Below are 20,102 nucleotides of genomic sequence, written 5' to 3'. Positions count from 1 at the left end.
CTGTGTCAGCGCTCACGTCCGGGATCTGTCCCTGGCACTGGGGTCATGGAAGTTCTTCCCATTTGGGAAGTCTGGGGGAAGAAGACATGGAGCTCTTTGTGATCCTGGCAACGTTTTTTGGACGTCTGAAAAGTTTTGCTTATTTTTCCCCCCATTTTTAAGGGCAGTTTTCTTTTGGCCTCTTCCAAAGACCCTTTTCTCCTATCATTATAACACCTGGGATGTTCAGAGGCGCTTTAAAGTAGAGTTCCGATACACCCTGGCCGCTGTGGCTCAGTGCGTTGGGTGTCATGCCACAAAGAGAAAGGTCATGGCTTCAATTCCCAGTCAGGGACCCATGCCTGGGTTGTGGGTTGGTCCCCCGCCAGGGCGTGTGGGAGAGGCAGCCAATTGATGTTTCTCACATCCACGTTTCTCTCCCTCTCTGTCTCCCTTCTGTCTCTAAAATTAATAAGCAAGTCCTCAAGTGAGGACTCTGTTTAACTTTCATTTCCGGGTTTCCCAAACACATCTGAGCTTGGATTGCTCCCACCCGCATTTGCAAATTTAATACATCAAAGGCCAACATATCTTGACAGACAGTTCTAAGGACGGCAAGTCCTGGTGTCAATGTAGGATGCAGAGTGTTGACTATAAGGGGCTCCCGGCCCCTGGGATGGAGGGAGGCGCCCATGTCTGTCTCCTTACAAGGCCATGGCCTTCACATTTAATTTCGTATACATCATTTTTATCCAAATGAAGCCTAGGGCATGACTGATAAATACGCAAACACGCATGTGTGCGTGTCCATAGCTAATGACATATGTAACCCTCCTTGTGCACCAGGTACATACGGGGCATCTCAGAATCTTGCCAGGAGCCGCCCACCAGGGACGGCACAGCCAGCATTAGATGGCAGGTCTCGGCTGGCTGCATGTCCATCTCTCCCGCGGTCCCTGTCCCCTTCTACTGGGAGCAGTGACGTCCCTCAGATCCTTAAAGGGCACTGTCGCATCCACCCAGCCCTGTGAGGTGACGCTGAGACTCCCTGCAGGTACTGTGCAGGGACCAGGTGATGCGCCACTTATCTGCCCCGCCCTCCGCTCTGTCCATCCCCTCCCTCCCTCCCTTCTCTTCCTCCCCATTCCTTTTTTCTATTCATTTTTATTTTTTAAGAAACAAGGTTCTAGGATCACATATTTTTAAAACCTGCTTTTGACCGACACCATTAAAAACTTGTCCCCTTCATTATCTTCGACATCATGTTGAACTCCTGTGTAGGACGGCATTAGAAAGACTTAAAATGGTTTCCTGAACATGTCCTGTCAAGGAGGGTTTTAGGGTTCTTTTTCTATTTCTCCCTGTTGTAACCTCAGTTATTAGGTTCATTGTTTTTTTGTTGTTGTTTGTTGGTTTTATGAAGATATTTGTAGGCATCTCTGTTCATGTGCTTTGAATAATTTTCTCATCACAGAAACTAAGCAGAAGATTCCAGGGGGCCTTTGACCCCCATGTAAATTTACCCCTGATGCTGGCTGCTGACCCCGGGGGCCTTTGTGGCAGCCTCACTGATAAAACCCCGTTCACCGCCCGCCCCGGTCTCAGCAGCCAGCTTCTCACAGTAGCGATGATCTGACGTATTCCTTCCTGTCTTGCTCACACACACCATGTTCCAATAACTGGGAGGTCATGTCCCCCACCCCACCCCATGAAGGGTGACTTTCCTAATGTGTGATCTGTCACCGGTCTTTCCTAAGTGACTTCCACCCATTGGTGCCACTTCTGCTGACACCTGCATGATATGTTGTTGTGGCTGATTTGAGGCTGTTACTACATCCAGGTGGTACCTTAGACACCATTTCTGGGGGTTAAGAGTGTGACTAGACGTGGCTCAACCCCTGCCTGGCGTGGCTCAGTGGATTGAGCACCAGCCTGTGAACCAGAGGGTCACCGGTTTGGTTCCCAGTCAGGGCACAAGCCTGGGTTGGGAGCCAGGTGCCCAGTTGGGGGCTTACAGGAGGCAACCACACATTAATGTTTCTTTACTTCTTTCTTTCTTTTTAAATTTTAATTTATTATTTTGAGAGAGAGATACATCAATGTGTTCCACTTATTTATGCACTCATTGGTTGCTTATTGTATGTGTCCTGACCGGGGATCAAACCTGCAACCTTGGTGTATAGGGACGATGCTCTAACCAACTGAGCTACCCAGCCAGGGCTGATGTCTCTCTCCCTCTCTTTCTCCCTCCCTTCCCCTCTCTCCAAAAATAAATAAATCAATAAATCTTTAAAAAGACTGATTACAAAATAAAAATTAAAAACAACACACGGCTCAAGCCCAGCAGACCCTGAAAGGATTCTGACGGGCGATTAATCAGCCTACCCCCACCCTGAAAAGTGGACCAAGAGGGGGACATATTCAAGAGAAGCCAGGACTGGTCGTTAAGGAAGGTGGGTGTCGTCAAGGTGCTCGGGGCCTAGCAACGGGAATCCTGAGGGTGTGGACAATGGGGGGTGGAGAGTGATAACAGACCAGAGGCTGCGGAGAGGGTCAGTGCTGCCTGCCTGGCCTGCGGTGTGGCTGACGCGCGTCTGCCCACAGCGAGGAGCCACTGGGCGGCCAGCTGCGGCAGCGGGGCCGGCCCCAGGGTCCGTCGCCCCCGGCGCAGACGCCTGCTTCCTGGGAGTTGTGCCCCCGGTTGCCTGAGGCTCAGCCTGCTTGTGAGGTGGGTGCTGTTGTTTTCAGATAGATAGGACAGAAATGTACCTTATTACCATTTGTAAGTGTTAGTAGGGACCTTCACTGTGTTGTGCTACCCACAACAGCAGACCTGGCTCATCTTCTCAAACTGAAATCTGTCCCCATTGAGCCCCACCTCCCCAGAACCCCTCAGCCCCTGGCAGCCATTGCTGCTTTCCTGTCCAGTGACTTTGACTGGCCTGGGCACCTCGTGTGAGTGGAAGGATGATGTATTTGTGTCTCTGCTACTGCCTCATTTCACTTGGCAGGATATCTTCAGCGTCCATCCCTGTCATGGCATGGATGGAAATGTCCTTCCTCTTCATGGCTGAGTAATACTCCCTAGTGGAAACAGACCACATTTTCTGTATCCACACATCCATTGTTGGACACGGGGTTGTTTCCACCTCTCGGCTATTGTGAATAACGCTGCTGTGAACATGGGTGTGCAAATAACTCGAGTCCCTGCTTTTGCTTCTTTTGGGTATATATCTAGAAATGCGATGGCTGGATCTTCAGAGTCATTCCACAATTCATTTTTGGGCTCTGTGTTGTATTTTCTCAGTCCTTCTTTGCTGTATTTTCACTCGCCACACAGTGTTTGTTTCCCTCCCTCTCAATGCTTATTGGCTGGATCTGTGTCTCTTTTACATTTGGATGCCCATGCCTGGGTCTCTTCAGACGTAGATTCAGGTGGCGGCATGTGAGTGACGACACTCACCTGTGGAGACAAAAGCAGGTAGAAGGATGTGACCAGCCACTGACCACAGCGTCCTTCCCTGCAGACCGTCTAGTCCCACTCGCAACCTCGCAGATCCTGTCTTCATTCTGTAGCCTGTACACAGGGCCCTCCTGTGGTCCTCACGCATCCTCCATCCTGTTTTAAGTTATTGGTATTTCACTGCCCTGGTTCAAGGTCATTCGCACACTCCACAAAGTCCACCTCTCCCAACTGCTTCTCTGCCTGTGCCTTCTTGACCCTGTTCCTCTTTTTCTTTTACATTCTCCAATTATTGGACAGCTGTGTTCCTGCAAGGTCATCTCCTCATCTAGTGAAAACAAAACCTGACTGTCTCTGAGAAGAGGCAGCCTTGTGCCCTTGTCCCCTCCACCCCTGAGCTCCTAGAGACGCTCGTCTGAGCCCTGGACCCCACAGAACTCAGGCACCGTGTGAGGTCTACAGCTCCCATGTGATTGAGAGCTGGTGTCTCCCAGGACACTGCACAGACAGGGTCTCCAGCTTAGGGAAACCGTTTCAGAGTTCCTAGAGCTGGGTTTAATTCAAAGGATGGACATCACCAGACTTTTCAGGTTAGGAGCCAGTGTCTGGTTAGGTACTTGTGTTTTAACCACCATGAGGCCAGAAAATAACCAGAAGACTACAGTTAAGATCAATTTGAAAGTTTCCCTTGTCCCCCAAGGTTCCTGCACCCTGAGAGGGCGGAGTGATTGCAGATGCAGACAGGCAGCCACCAAAGCCAAACAGACAGACAGTAAGAAGTGCTGTTGCTGGTGGGATTGTCAAATGGCGCAGCTGCTTTGGGAAATGGAGGGAGGGGGGCTTCCTCAAAATGTAAAGCAGTCACCTTGTGACCCAGCAATTCCGCTCCCAGGTACATACCCAGGAGAAATTAAAACATACACCCAGCCCTAGCTGGTTGGCTCAATAGGTTGAAGTGTCGTCCTGTGCACTGGAGGTTGCGGGTTTGATCCCCAGTCAGGGCAAATGTGGAATGTTTGATCCCTGCTTGGGGCGTGTGCAGAGGGCAACCGATTGATACTTCTTTCTCACATCGATGTTTGTGTCTCTGCATCTCCCTTCCGCTCTCTAAAATCAATCAATGTGACCTCAGGTGAGGATGAAAAAATAAACACGTAAAAAATAAAATTAAAAAAGTACATCCCCAGAGAGACATACACATGAATATTCATAGCTGCATCATTTATAATAGCCAAAATAGGTCAGCGACAGTCCATCCACTGCTAAATGGATCCACACACTGTGGGACATGCACATAGTGTGCTGTGTGATTGCGCTGTGAAAATGAATGAACCCCAAAATGTGTGGATGAACCCCCAAAACATTGTGGTCACTGCAGAGCCAGTCACAAGGGTTGGATAGGCGTGTTTATCCAGAGTGTCCGCCATAGGCAGTTCTGCAGGGACAGAGAGCAGGTGGGCGGTGGGGGCAGGGGGGTGTCCTGGGGAACCTAGGAGGGCAGGCGGTGTGCCTGCTCTCAGGTGAGAAGAACATTCTAGGATGAGAGAGCAGCGATGTCTGCCTGGTCTTATGAATATGCAGAAACCACTGAATTGTACCCTTGCAAATGCTGGGTTTTGTGTGTATGAATTATGTGTTGAGTAAGCTGTTTTGAAAAGGAAAAGCAACACAGCTTTGGTACAGATGTACCCAGGTGAACAGCTTCTTGTCTTGACAGTTCTCTGAGGGGGTCTTGCCTTGAGCAAATAGTGCACAACCCACAACATGGCTCTTCTTTCCACTCAGCTCTGCATCGCAAGGGCTCCTTATCCCAATATTTTCTTAAAAGGTTTTAAAATGCTAGGTATGTGTAGTTTGCACCTGGTACGTAAGTGACCCACAGCAGTTAGATGAGGGGACATCTAGGCCAGTGGGACAGCACTCTTGTCAGTCCCCTGGCCTTGTCAGTGGTGGGCGGGAGGTGGCCCGTCAGCAGAGAACAGGCCAGCTGAGGGGTGAAGGGGATGTCGTGGCTCTGGGGTGAGACTTCCCAGAGCGAGGGCCGGAAGCCTTCTCTTTTGGAGCCAAAAGCTAACGTGTGAGTTTCTCCACCACCCTCACAGTGGGTCAAGGGGCTTCATGAGACTTCTCTCAGGGAGAAAGTGGTCACGTGCCTCGTGGACACATGGCATGGGTGACCGCGATGCTGGCATTCTTTGTTCGGAAGTTCTGAGTCCAGAGGTCATCAGCACTGGGTAGGAAAGAGTTGTCCAAAAGAAAAAAACCTTTTTAGGGTGAGCATCGTAATTTATGGCAGCACTCGATCCGCAGGGATTCCTCCGGGTCTTCCGTTCCTTCTGTCTGTTGCCACGCCTGCCCCCTCACAAACCTCTCCTCCCCACTCTCCCTGCCTCAGAAAGCCACCTAATAGGTGGACACATGTCTCTGGAGGTCCTTATTCCATTGGGTCACTCAGTAGGATAGCCAGGGCTTCAGTAGAAACCTGTTTCGAAGGACCCGATTTCAGTTCAGGACATAGCGACTCCTCTAGGTTTCTTTGCCAGCCCTGGAGAGCCACAGAGCCCTGGAGGGGAGCCTCTGGAATCTCTGGCCCATGCCTGGGATGTCACAAGGTGCCCGGGATGTTCACTCGGTCGTTAAGTTTGATGTTCTTCCTTGGATTGTTCTCTTCTCTGTCTCCTACAAAAGGTGGGTGGGCTTGAATGGTCCCTGGTCCCTTGGTGACAGACTGAGCTGGCTTGAGTCTGTGGCAGCAGAGCCTGCGTGCGCTCTCTTCCATGCACTTGAATTTGCCCTCCAAGAGCATCTTCTATCCCCTGGAGCATGTTCGTCCCGCTCTCTGGCCCTCAGCCCAGCAGCCGGCTTGCAGCCGCTTGCTTATGTGTCTCTCTCAGAACAAACGCTCCCCATCACCCGAACGCGCTCAAGCCGACTGTCACATTCCTGCCACTGCTCCAGTTCCTGTGTTCCTTCCAAATAATTTGTTTGAGATTATCTGGTGCAAAGGAATGAGCTTTATAAATATGCATCTTCCATGACTATCTGGCCATAAGAAAGGATCCTGGTCTTGAAGGTCCTGTGCCATGGGACCCCCAGAATAAAGTCTGAACCTCTCAATGCTCTCCATGAACTGGCTTGGTGCCCACGTCTGCTCACCCTTGACCCCTTTCTGTCCTTGTATCCCTATACATCACCCCAGTTTCTCCTATGGAATAAAAGGAACAGCCTTTTACCTTAAAATATAAAAGCAAAACAAAAATCACTAGTAAATCCCAGTTGTTTTATTCTCCAGTAGATTCTATGATGGGCAAAAATAAGATCATGGTGCATGTGTTTTCTTATGTTCATTACTATTTTTTTAATCCTCATCCGAGGATAGAGAGAGAGAGAACTATGTCAGTTGCCTCCTGCATGTGCCCCAACAGAGGACTGAACCTGTGCCCTTCTGGTGCACGGGACGATGCTCCGATCCACTGAGCTTCTAATCCCCATTGTAAAATGTGCCCCCCCAGAGGCAGTTTCCCATGTTACTGAACACTCCTTTACTGTCACGTCTGCTACGTACTACAGAGAATGAGTTACTTTAATACCCACTAGGTGTTGCAGTGTATTTATGGGCCAGAGTTAATCTTCCATCACTTCACAAGTGTTTTATTTTTTTTATTTCAAAACAATTGTGGTCATGACAAATATCTGAAAGGATTGCACAGCCACACATTACTTAAAAAAGATCATAAACTGCCCTGGGTGGTGTGTTCCAGAGGGTTGAGTGCTGGCCTGTGAACCAAAAGGTCGCTGGTTCGATTCCCACTCAGGGCACATGACCGGGTTGCGGGCCAGGTACCCAGTTGGGGGCGGGTGAGAGGCAACCAATCAATGTTTCCCTCTCACTTCAATGTTTCTCTCCCCTTCTTTCTCCCTTCCTTCCCCCTGTCTAAAAATAAATAAATAAAACTTCTTAAAAAAAGTGTACTCTGTGGTCATGAACACGGTGTTGAGTGAAGGAAGCCAGCCACACAGGCGTGGTGGCAGCAGGAATCCTGTCTTGAAAAACAGGGAGAACTGAACCAAGGTGTTTGGGGACAGTTGCTGAGACCAGGAACTAAAGCAAGGGAGCGGTGATCTCGTATCTCTTAAGCTGAGTGGTGGCAACGGATATGTTTGTTGTACACTTTGATTTTGTGTGCAATTGTTCACCATGCAAATAGCTTTTAAAAGATACCCATAACCCCTCTAGGCCAGTTAAAATGTCTTTCTGACTTAGCACAGAAACTTCCAGCTCTCTTCACACCCATGATCTGGTTGTACATACACCTTGGCGACATGCTGCTTGTTCGTGTGTCTAGTGTGTACATCTTCCTTTGGGTCACATATGTTTTAATGGCAACAGGAAAATAGAGCCCTCCTACGTAGCTGGTGGGCATGCGGGACGCTTCCAATGGGCAGTTTCTACAATCACCTCAAAAGGGCAGCTGCTTGGGGAGGCAGCTTAGCACTTTGTTCAAAGTTAAGCACACATGCTATGACCCATGGGACTCACTCCTCAGTCCCTGCGCTCAACAAATGAGAATGTTTAGGGTCATTTAAGGTTTTCTACACAAACGTTCACCGCGGTGTTATTCGTGAGAGCCGAAATGTAGAACTGATCCACACGTCCCCAAACTGCTGAATGAATGAACAGACTGGGGTACATCCATACACCTGAACCCTACTCTGCAACGTGGATCAACCTGGAGGAGAATGTTAGGCAAAGTGAGCGAGCCAAACACGAAATATCCCACCTCGTGCGGTTCCAGTTATGCGTGTCGTGTTGGCATAGGGCGCGGCGGTGTGGATTTAGCAGAAGTCATTTAACCAGACCTTATTGTCGGCCTGGAAGTGGTTCCTCATTTGTTTGATATTGCGAACAATGCTGCGATGACTGTCTCTGTCACTAAATGTTGGCAGCTGATCTTTGCTGTGTCTTTGCACAAAGGCCTGCGTGAAAAGGGGGTCTATGGGAAGGTTTTTGGTACATACTGCCCAAGGGCCCTTTGCAGAGTCTGCTGGGCCTGCACACCCACGCGCGGAGCCCAAGGGTCTCATGCCACCATTGTGCAGTGAGGCGCCTGCCTGCTCCCACGGGGGGCAGTTTGTTCCAGGCTTGTGGGAGTAGCTCTCATGAAGCCCTGTGTTCATTTACAGATCCCCTGGGGACGTGGCCGCCATGAGCTTGCTGGTCAGCAGCGCCAATCGCCAAGTGGCGGCTTTTGTGGTCGCCACTGTGGCCTGCGTGTTCTCCATGCTCTCCATGGGCCTGGCGGAGTGGCGGGTGTGGCACGTGGACCACACACCGCCCTTCCCCCCTGGCCTGGCCTGCGTGGGCATGTGGAAAGTCTGCACTTACCACCACAGCAGCTATTCCAAGAGAGACTTCGCCTGCCACCGGTACAGCTACGGAGACACCTTCCTGCCTCTTGATATCCGCGTGGCTCAAAGTCTCCTGCTGGCCGCCGGCCTTCTGGGGCTCCTGAGCAAAGGGCTCACCGTGTCTGCACTGAGGAACGTGTGCGTGGGGAACCAGCAGGAGGACGCCACCCGGAACCTCTTCGTGGCTGCAGGGGTTCTGAACCTCACCGCGGGGGTCTGCATCTGCACTGCTGTGCTGTGGAATTACAGCTCCGTGATGGGGGCCGAGGGCATAGCCTTCCCGCCGTCCTTTGCCTTGCCCTTCAAGCCGGAGACACAGGAGGTGGGCAGTGCCTCTGCGATGGCAGCGCTGGCCGCCCTCCTGATGCTGCTCAGCGGGCTGCTGGCCCTGTCCTACAAACTGGTGCCCGACACCCAGGTCCATCCCGTCGTCTGCGAGGTATGACATGGCGCACGGGCCCTGCAAATTCAAGGCCACCAGGAGTTTGCGGGATGCCCTACAACACATCCCCAAAGACTCGAGACTGTGGCCACGTGGTCGGGTCACCTGTGTGCACATCTGCCTCCTGGATTGGTTAAGGCCCTTTCATGGAAAAAAGTAAAAAATCCCGAAAGACCCATGGTCTCTTTGTCTGACTGAATCTGAATTTTAATGATTGTGGAGTGAATAATAAGAGTGTCTGAGAATCTCACATCTCCCTCTTAAACATCGGCGAGCAACAGCTGACCTTAATTCCTGCGGCATGCCCATAACATCATCTCTGTCCATCTTATACAACTTTCCAGCACGGGCCGAAGTACAGTAGTGTAAGGAACTCCCCCATATCCCTCACCAGAGTCAACAATTACCACGATTCTGCCATATTACCTTTATCTGTCTTTCTTCCCCTCTCTTAATCTGTTTTTATTTCTCCAAAAGACTTTATTTTTTTAATACTTTACTTTAGAGTTTAGAAAGAGGGGAAGGAAGGGAGCAGGAGAGGGAGAGAGACATCAATGTGAGGGAGAAACATCGATCAGTTGCCTTCCGGAGGAGCCCCGACTGGGGACCTGGCCCACAACCCAGGCATGTGCCCTGACAGGGAATCGAACTGGTGAGACCTTTAGGTTTGCAGCATGATGCACAACCCACCCTGGCTGGTATGGCTCAGTGGATTCAGCTCTGGCCTGCGAACCAGAGGGTTGCCAGTTCCATTCCCAGTCAGGGCACATGCCTGGGTTGCAGGCCAGGTCCCCAGTTGGGGGTACGCAAGAGGCAACATCACAATGATGCTTCCCTCCCTCTTTTTCTTCCTCCCTTCCCTTCTCTCTAAAAATAAATAAATCTTTAAAAAAAATCAATAAGTAAAGCTTTGTAACTACCTCCTGTTCTTACAACAAAGATTCTCAACTGGGGCCGCTCTGCTCCCCAGGGAATATTCACCAGCGTCTGGGGACATTTTTATTGCTTCACGGGAAGGCAGGGGTGGGTCGCATGGATAGAGAGCAGGTTTGCTGTTAAACAGCCACAGTGTGCAGGGGCCTCCACCACGCTGCAGCATCAATGTCACCAGGGCTGAGGAGGGGAATCTTGGAGCTGCAACCTTGGATGGGTGGGGAGGACTATTAGTCACAGATGCCAGAGAAAGTGACGGCAACCAATCACCACGGCTCCCACCGGCAGGTCCCTGTGTTGGGTGTATTTGGTGTTTTTTCGGCGGTGGGGGAACAAAATCAACTTGTTTTACTCCAGGCTGGAAAAAAAGGTCTTAATATTTTTATTAGGATCATGCTAAGTTTATGTTAGTTAGGCAAATTTGACATACTCATAATATTGAGTCTTCTTCAAGAATGTGGGATGTCTTCCCTTTTATTCCAGTTCTTTAACGTGTCTTGAGGAATGTTTAAAGCAGTTTTCTTTGCATGGGTTGTTTCTAGAATGGAGACGTTATGAGAAAAGTTACTGTACACAAGTGCCCTTGGACTTAACATGAGTGTGCACATCAACCTGTGTCCTAGACTTAACATGACTGTGCATGTCCACCTGTGCCCTAGACTTAACATGAATGCCAGTTTTCATCGTCCTGGATGCTGTGCAGTAGAATTGCTGGGGCGTGGTAAGTCACCCTCAGACCTTCAACCCGTATTTACTTATTCATTCACCATCTGTAGTTGTGTGTGGATGGTGGTGGTATTTCTTCTCTTTTGGTGATGATTAATAGAACGATTAAGATAATCGTTACAAAACTTGTATTAGAAGCATAGGTCTTGTTTATACAAATCTTGGTAAACTGCTCCCAGAACCCCATGCAGTAGGCCTGACCTTGTGAGGAAAAAGTGTGTTTTTCTCTCGAACTTCATGGGTGGTCCAAGGAACTTCCTGGGTAAATGGTAAGCCCCCCTAACTACGTCAATGAGTTATGTTCCAAAGTTACGCTTAAGGCCAACTCAGGAGAGACAACAGCCGGCTCCTTCACTTGCTGATGGCTTCTTTCAGCAAATAGTAATTGGATGGCTTTTGCGTGAGACGTGTCTGCCTCCCACAGCGTTCCATCAAGAACTTTGGGGATGTAACAGAGACATGCCACAAACATGGCTCACAGCTCTTGTGATGTTTCGAAGGAGTCCATCCAGAGGCATGAAAACAAGGAACAGACAGACAGTGACCAGAGGGGAGGGGAAGGGGGAAAAGGGAGGGAAAAAAGGGAAGGGTCTAGTCAAGGAACTAACGTAAATGACCAGGGACATGGACAACGGGGCGGGGACTGACTGTGGGGGAGGAGGGAGGTGGGCGGGGCAGGGGAGAGCAACGGGGGAAAGATGGGACACGTGTAATAGAACAACAATTAAAAAAGAAAAAGGGAAAAAAAAGAAAAAACACAAATGAGCAATAAAAAAATTGTCCCTATAAAAACAAACAAACTCTAAACAGATGTAGGTTAGAAGTTAGACACACTCGCTTTAATGTCTGAGTCGCAAAGGAGGGTCACGTGGCGTTCCCAGGAGAGAAACCAGAGGGCTGACGTGGAATGTCTCTGAGAGCGCCGTGTTGGAAAACAATTTCCGCATAAGCCTATCAGCTACTTAAACATGTGATCTCAAAGCAGCGCCTATGGCTCCAGCCGGGTGCTCTGCTGGAATGTTCAACGGACCCTTTGTCTCTTTGGGGTTTAAATTGAGTTGATTGAGGGTGACATCGGTTCACAGAACCATACAGGTTTCAAGTGTACAATTCAACAGGACATCATCGACACACAGCATTGTGCGCCCATCACCCCAAGCCAAGTCTCTCTCTGTCCCCGTTTTTCACCCTTTGCCCGCCTCCACCTACCCCCCAAATCCCTTTTCCATCTCTGTCTATGGGTTACGTGTATATGTGTTTTGGCTCACCCCTTCAGCTTCTTTCATTCAGTCTGCCTTCTCCTCGCCCCTCTGACAGCTGTCAGTCTGCTCCCTGTATCCACGCCTCCGTTGGTATTCTGCTCGTCAGTTTATTTTGTTCATTACATTCCACGTATGAGTGAGATCATGCGGTACTTGTCTTTCTCTGATGGGTTTGTTTCACTTAGCGTAACGCTCTCCAGGTCCATCCATGCTGTCGCAAAAGGTAAGATTTCCTTCCCCCCCTTTTTTTTGGCTGCGTGGTACTCCGTTGCGTAAATGCACCACCGCTTTTTTATCTGCTCATCTACTGATGGGCAGTGGGCCTGTTTGCAGATCTCAGCTGTTGTAAATAACACTGCAATGAACTGGTTTGTAGGCAACAGATTCTTCCTCCCTGTTAGAGATTTTGTAAAATCGGGACAGCATTCTTTGGCACATGTCCTTTCCCTGATGGCCATTATTTGCATAAGGTCCTTAGAACTGGGAGGAAAGCCCAGCCTTTTGCACTCAGTGAGAGGCCCCGGCTCCCTTTGCATGTGTGTGGAGGGAGTTGCAGGGTGAATCCCATCTGGAGCTGCAGGGCTGGCCTGGGACTGAATCTTACCCATTCCCTGCGCAACCAGAAGAATGGCTCAGACGATGGCTCTTAGGTAAACATCTCCGGTCCTCCAGTGAAATCCTGCTCCCTAGTAGGTCTGTTTAATGCCAACCTTCCGGAGAGCGTTAAAGGAGGACATGTGTTTCTTAAGTGGATCAGACCACGGGTTACTTGGGGGGAAAAAGAAGCCATCAGGAGACACACTTATTCTGAAGGTCACTCGAATCATTATGGTGCCAGGGGTGGCACGTTCGCCACAGTGGAAAGTGACAGAACTGGTTGGGGTGTGGAAAGTGGTCTTTTGATCCTCTTCCCCCTTCAATCTCAACACACAGCAAGATGATGGATCATAAAGGCTTTAGGCGCAAAAAAACAAGGCGAGCCCTGGCCGGGTGGCTCAGTGGTTTGGAGCATCATCCTGTAAACCAGAAGGTTGTGCGTTTGATCCCCAGCCTGGCACCTTACCTACGTTGCGGGTTGCATTCCCAGTAGGGGGTGGGTACAGGGGCAGCCAATCTATGTTTCTCTGTCACACTGATGTTTCTCTCTCTCTCTCTCTCTCTCTCTCTCTAATCAATAAACATATCCTCACGTGAGGATTTGTATAAAAGGCAAGGGGACTGATCACCATGGCAGCGTCTGCTTTGGGGTAGCAGGCAAAATGATTTCAAGACCTTCCGAAGGACTTTTTGGAAAGATTTTTTAAGGGCTACTCACTTTATTATTTTTTTTAAGGAATAAGGCAAGAGAATGTGTCCTGTGCCTTTTCCTTCGGTGCAATACGATGCCCGAGGGCGTGTAAAGGCTGGTGGGGCTTCTTTCATTGTTTCTCCCCCTCCTAGAAATCTCTTCAAGGTGAGCAGGAGCCAGAGGGTGCCCCAGGGTGGACGCAGAAATGGACACAGGCCAGGACAGGCGATGGTGAGAGCAGGGAGGGAGCCGTCCCTGGTGAGGTGACCCCAGAGGGAGACAGAGCAGGGCCAGCGGCACAGGTGAGTGGCGGCCATGCCTTTATCCGCCCCAGCTTTCTCCTCAGGCCCAGCCTGGACTCCAAGGAAACACTGGACAAGACGGCTGTCAGAATGCCCAGTGGGTCGTGTGATTCAAGGTTCCTGAATTGACCTTTCTGTGCCTGGCAGCCCCAGTGCAGCCTTGGGACACGTGGAAGGTTGGCTTGAGCAGCAGGAGGCACGAAGCGAAAGGGTCTCGCACCTCTCTTTTTTTTAAAAAGAACTTATTTATTCATTTTCAGAGAGAGGGGAAGGGAGGGAGAAAGAGGGGGAGAGCAACATCAATCGGTTGCTGATATTACGTGCCCTGACGGGGGACCGAACCCACCACCCAGGCACCAGCTGTGACCAGGAATTGAACCGGTGACCTTCCGCTTTGCAGGATGATGCCCATCCCACTTGGTCACAGGGGTCAGGCCAGATTTCTCTTATTGTCAATAGTCTTTTGATGTGAATAACTGTCACCCACTATTAGTACGGCCAGAAAGCTGTGTGCCAACAGTCAGGGCTTTGGAGCCCCACTTGGGCATTTCTATCTGTGTCACCTTGAGCAATTTACGTAACCTCTCTGTGCTCAGTTCTGTCTTCTATAAAATGGGGATCATAAGTGTCTATCTATCATGGGGCGGTCGTGAGGACTGAATGTGTTACTATCCATAAGGTGTGCGCAATAGGGCATGACCTATACAAAACACAAGATACACGTGGGATAAATCTTCGGTGAGGGGCAGGCATTTGTTGGCTTTGTTCGGAGCCCCACACTCTACCTAACTATACTTCTTCTACTGTAGGTGATTCGTCGCCTTTTGGGGATCGTTTACTGTGAACTGCACCTTCCCCTCCTGTTCAACATTTCCTACTGCCACGAACAGTATCTGCTGTGCTCCGGTCTTCCTTCCATACCTACAGCTGGTAAAATTTTAAAATAAGATACACAGAGTCTTTTAAATGTAATCTTCAGGGAAAAACATGTCCCCACCCCACCCCCGTGGCAGGCACAGACCCACCGAGACATCCCCACGCTGGCATGGATTCCTACAAATGGAACATTCTCCTTTCTGCCCCCCTTACTCTGTCAAAACTGTCTGGTCCGGGGCTCCATTCCCTCAGCCCTCCGCAGGCAAGGAGGGGTTATTCCTGCAGAGTGAGGTCATCAAATTGGCCGACACCCCCACCTCATCTTGGTCAGGGAACTTCCCAAGTGTAAGACTCAAGGCACGTTGCCCAGATCGTGCAAGAGTAGACATCAGGCTTCACGGCAAAGAGGTAGAGTTTGCAGGTCCCTGAGTTCCTCTGCGTGGGCAGGTGCCTAAGGCACCCCCCTCTGAGCAGACAGACTCTCCTCTCTGCTTTGCGGTAATCAGCAGAGAGAGAAGCCCTGGGCATGCTCTTTTCTGGTTAGCCCAGCAACTACTTTCAAGGGTTTGAATCAAAAAGAGACCTAAATAAGTCAATCCACAATCTCGAGTTTGCTTCCTGGAACGTATTTGCTTCAGGCAAAAGGTGTCAAAGTCTTTTTAACTTGCACCCGAAAGAAGCCAACATCTGAAGGTGGAGTTTTGAGCAGGTGATGGATTAAAAAAGTGAACAGGCATGATTTGTTGTATGCAACATATTATATATCTTCTAGGTCACATTTATTTTTAATTACAAAAGTACATATGGTTTTTTTTTTCCATTAAAAACCATACAAATGACAGAAAAATATTTAAATACGAATGAAAGTCTACCCCTCTTAACGGATTTGCCTAGAATTACTCCTTGGTGGGCATCCTTCTAAATTAAAAAAAAAAAAAATTTATGTACATATCTATTTGTATAAATCAAGAAAATTATACCTGTTTTTCTTTTGACACAAGTGATTATACCATACATGTTATTATTCACTCTGAGCTCTTTTTGGTATAATACAGAATTTCTTCAGACAGTTCATTCTTGGTAATGGCCACTATAATCCTGGATGTAGCATAATTCAGTTAAGCATTCCTGTATTAACAAACATTTAGGTTATTTCCAACTTTTCTCTATAACAAACGGTGATAAAATGAACATTTCTCCACATACATTTTCACAGCTCTTACAAATGCCTCCGTATTCTTGCAATCGAAGTTGTTACAGAAGCGGTATGAACACTTGAACTTTTGAAAGTTATTGTCAAATTGTGCTTCAAAAATGCCTTGCAAATCAGTACTGTCACCGTGGCCCCAGATTTCTCGGCATCTTTTATTCTTATGTCAAAAATTTAGAACACTAACTGAAGACCAATCCACATGTAAAGCACTTAAATATAACTTGTAGATGAGAAGCACAAGATGTAAACATTTAGCATTCCATGCGTGGCTCACTGAGTCTGTGTTTCTTTTTCTCTTTGCTTGTTCCTGCCTTGACTTGGTGACGCCTTTGCCTCGTCTTCAGTGAACCTGGAACGATGACTCTGTTCTGCATAAGGTTGGCCCTATTTCTTAGTTTTGTGTCCTGGGCTCTCAACTTAGGCATAGCCAACAGCAGAGCGTGGCGCATCTGGGAATTTGACAGCGACCGTATTCCCATTTATGTACATTGGACTTTGGGAAGGCTGCTATCTTGAGAGAATTAATGTGTCTGGCCACGTGCTTAAAGTTCCCACATATGTCATGTTCAACGAGACGTGGACGATCCCAGCTGAATTCTACTATGGGAAGGAACTGATCCTGCTGGCAAACTTTTTCACACCCGTCACTCTGATGTTTGGCTCCCTGGCCGTTTGGGCCAGCTGCATCAAGGTCCCGTACCCAGATTTTCTGAAGGCCTGTTACAACATCTCGGCCTTGTTTATATTCATCAGCTATTTTTGTGTCGTTCTAACGCTTAATTGGAATTTTACTGTTGATATTTATGGCAACACCACCTTTGACTTTCCACCTACATTTCCTGTGAACAAAGACATGATAACACATAAGCACATCTCCTATGTGTTTCTGCTCGGCTTCTTATCTGGTTATCTCGCAGTAGTGAGTGGCGTGATATTCTGCAGTGGGCGGTGTTCATTCTCACGGTGACGGTGCCATCGAGTGAAACTCGTACTTCCGTTGACAAATTCAAAGGAAGTCTGAATAAAGGCCTTCTCTTTTTCAATGGCTGTGGGCGATGGTTTTCTGAAGGACATTTCATATGTACGCATCCTATTGTCATCAGCCAGCCATTCCCAATAAAACAGACTTGGTTTCCCAGGGTGGGTGTGAAGCTTACGTTCTTCTCTTCTGCTCTTTTCTGCCAACCTATTCCTTTCTTTGAAGCTTTTCAGGTCCTGAAATCTGTAGGCAGATATATTCTGTAAAGACTGTCAACCCTCAAGGGCAGTGAAAAACACCGGCATCTTGGGTTTGGGCACACAGGTACAGTGCCAATGAACACAACCAACTCTGAGTTTATGAACAAGCTCGTATATGATCTTCACATGTAGAGCTCAGAGACCGTGAAGACAACCTAACTGGTTAGGTGAGGGCAGGGTTTCTCCACCTCAGCACTGTTGACCTTTTAGGCTGGGTTCTTTGGGGCCGTGGGGCCATGTGTACATTGCAGGATGTTTAGCAGCTTCTGTGGCCTCTACCCAGCAGACAGTGGTAGTACCCTTTCCCTCCAGTTGAGACTGAACAATGTCTCTAGACATTTCCCAATGTCCTCTGGGGGGAGGCAGATTTGCTCCCCATTGGGACCTGCTGGGTTAGGGTAGCCAGTGTTCCTGGCTAATGGACGCTACGGCATGGTGAGAGGGTTTGGATGAAAACCAATTATCGAACAAAACTGCACAGGCTCCGTACACTTTTGCATCCATTTGCCTGGGTGTGTGGCTGCCGTTAACTCAAAGGTCTACTGGGGGTGATTTTGCTTCCCTCTCCCAGGGACATTGGCAGTATTACTGAAAAGTGTAATTAAAAAGAAATGTTTTATCTTTATTTTCAGAGAGAGGGGAAGGGAGGGAGAAAGAGGAAGAGAAACTTCAATCGGTTGCCTGTCATAGGTGCCCCGAACAAAACTGCAACACAGACGTGTGCCGTGACCGGGAATCGAACTGGCGACCTTTTGCTTTGTGGGACCATGCCCAACACACTGAGCCACACCAGTCGGGGCTGATAATTTTAATTTTTTAAAGTACATTTTATTGATGATGCTATTACAGTTGTCTCAATGTTCCCCCTTTGCCCCCCCTCGACCGGTACCCCCCCCTTCCCTCCAGTAATACCCCCATTAGTTCATGTCCACAGTTTGTGGATGTAAGTTCCTTGGCTTCTCCTTTTCCTATACTATTCTTAACTTCCCCCTGTCTATTTTGTACCTATCAATTATGCTTCTTAGTCCCTGCCCCATTTCCCCATTTCTCCCCTTCCCCATCCCAGCTGATAACCCTCCATATGATCTCCATACCTATGATTCTGTTCCTGTTCTGGTTGTTCACTTTGTTTTTGTTTTTATTTTTAAGATTCAGTTTTTGATAGTTGTGAGTTTGTTGTCATTTTAATGTTGACAGTTTTGATCTTCTTCTTTTACTTTTTAAAGTATATTTTATTGATTATGTTGTTATAGTTTCCCAACTTCTGTTCCCTTTGCTCCACTCCACCCAGTACCCCCTTCCTTCCAGCAATCCCGCCCCCTTAGTTCATGTCCATGGGTCATGCATGTAAGTTCTTTGGCTTCAACCTTTCCTATATTACTTCCCCGTCTGTTTTGTAGCAAGCAATCATGCTTCTTAGTCCCTGCACCATTTCCCCACTTCTTCCCCTCCCCACTCCCAGCTGATAACCCTCCAAATGATCCCCATACCTATGATTCTATTCCTATTCTGGTTTGCTTAGTTGGGTTTTGTTTTTATTTTTTAGATTCTGTTGTTGATAGTCGTGGGTTTGTTGTCATTTTAATGTTCATAGTTTTGTTCTTTTCCATAAATAAGTCCCTTTAACATTTCATATAATAATGGCTTGGTGATGATGAACCCCTTTAGCTTTACCTTGTCTGGGAAGCACTTTATCTGCCCTTCCGTTCTAAATGATAACTTTTCTGGATAAAGTAATCTTGGTTGTAGGTCCTTGCTTTTCATCACTTTGAATACTTCTTGCCAGTCCCTTCTTGCCTGCAGAGTGTCTTTTGAGAAATCAGCTGATAGTCTTATAGGCAGCCCTTTGTAGGCAACTCTCCACTTCTCTCTTGCTGCTTTTAAGGTTCTCTCTTTATCTTTCACCTTTGGCATTTGAATCATGGTGTGTCTTGGTGTGGTCCTCTCTGAGTCCAGTTCACCTGGGACTCTGTGCTTTCTGGACTTGTATGTCTATTTCCTTCACAAAATTTGGGAAGTTTTCCTCCATTATTTTTTCACGTAATTTTTCAATTTCTTGCTTTTTCTCTTCTCCTTCTGGCACCCCCGTGATTTGGATGTTGGCACGTTTAAAGTTGTCCCAGAGGTTCCCAAGCCTGTCCTCATTTTTCTCAATTCTTGTTTCCTCATTCTGTACTGGTTGGCTATTTTTCTTCTTCTTTATGTTCCAACCCATTGATCTGAACCCCGGTTTTCTTCCCTTCACCACTGGTTTTGCGTGGATTTTCCTTTGTTTCACTTAACATAGCCTTCACTTATTCTTATGCGTTTGCCATACTGAGGCATATCTGTCAAGCCTGTGAGCATCTTTATCACCAGTGTTTGGAATTCTGTGTCTGTTAGGTCGGCTATCTCCTCATCACTTAGTTCTCCCACTGGAACCTTGATCTGTTCCCTCTTTTGGGCCATACTTCAGTGTCTCCTCATCTTGACAGGCCCCTATGTCTTAGGTAGAGCTGTTGCTCCTGTTGTAAGGGACGGAGCCGTAGGGATTCATCAGTACAGGGCGACCCATTTCACCACGTTGTGGCGCTGTATTTGGGGGGAGGGGTCTGAGGGGGAACAATGCCGCTTGCCCAGCACTCGCCCCTTTTCCAGGCACTTCTCCCACTTCCGTAAGGGCCTGGTGCCTCTCTAGCTGTTGCCCTGGCTGTAGTTCCAGAGTGGGTGGGTCTGCAGATGTTCTAGGACCGTGGGGGCCCTTTGAACAAGCGGACTCTGCTGAGAGACTGGCAGTTTCTTCCTCTGCCCCAACCCCCACTGGTCTGCACAGTCAGAAGCAATGAGGCTTTATTTTCCCCAGTGCTGGGACCGTGAGCTGTGCGGTCTGGTGAGAAGCTGGAAGCGCTTCTCAGGTGTCTCTCCTGACTTTTTAGAACATGCTGCTGCCTCGGTTGCTGCCACCACCACACCGCATCCTCTCTGCTCTGG

General features: G+C 48.5%; 1 protein-coding gene across 1 annotated transcript; it reads left to right on the top strand.

Moving 5' to 3' along the window:
- Positions 1-8,648: 8,648 nt before the first annotated feature.
- On the top strand, positions 8,649-9,344 carry CLDN34 (claudin 34). The gene has a single exon (XM_090265114.1). It carries the CDS (start codon positions 8,649-8,651, stop codon positions 9,294-9,296), a length of 648 nt encoding a protein of 215 aa, XP_090121240.1. The 3' UTR covers positions 9,297-9,344.
- The last annotated feature ends 10,758 nt before the right edge of the window (positions 9,345-20,102 follow it).

The sequence above is a fragment of the Furipterus horrens genome, unplaced genomic scaffold, assembly GCF_987537825.1.
Source record: "Furipterus horrens unplaced genomic scaffold, mFurHor1.1.pri manual_scaffold_17, whole genome shotgun sequence".
Lineage (NCBI taxonomy): Eukaryota > Metazoa > Chordata > Mammalia > Chiroptera > Furipteridae > Furipterus > Furipterus horrens.
The sequence above is the reverse complement of the archived record's forward strand: the minus strand, read 5'-3'. Positions and strand labels throughout refer to the sequence as shown.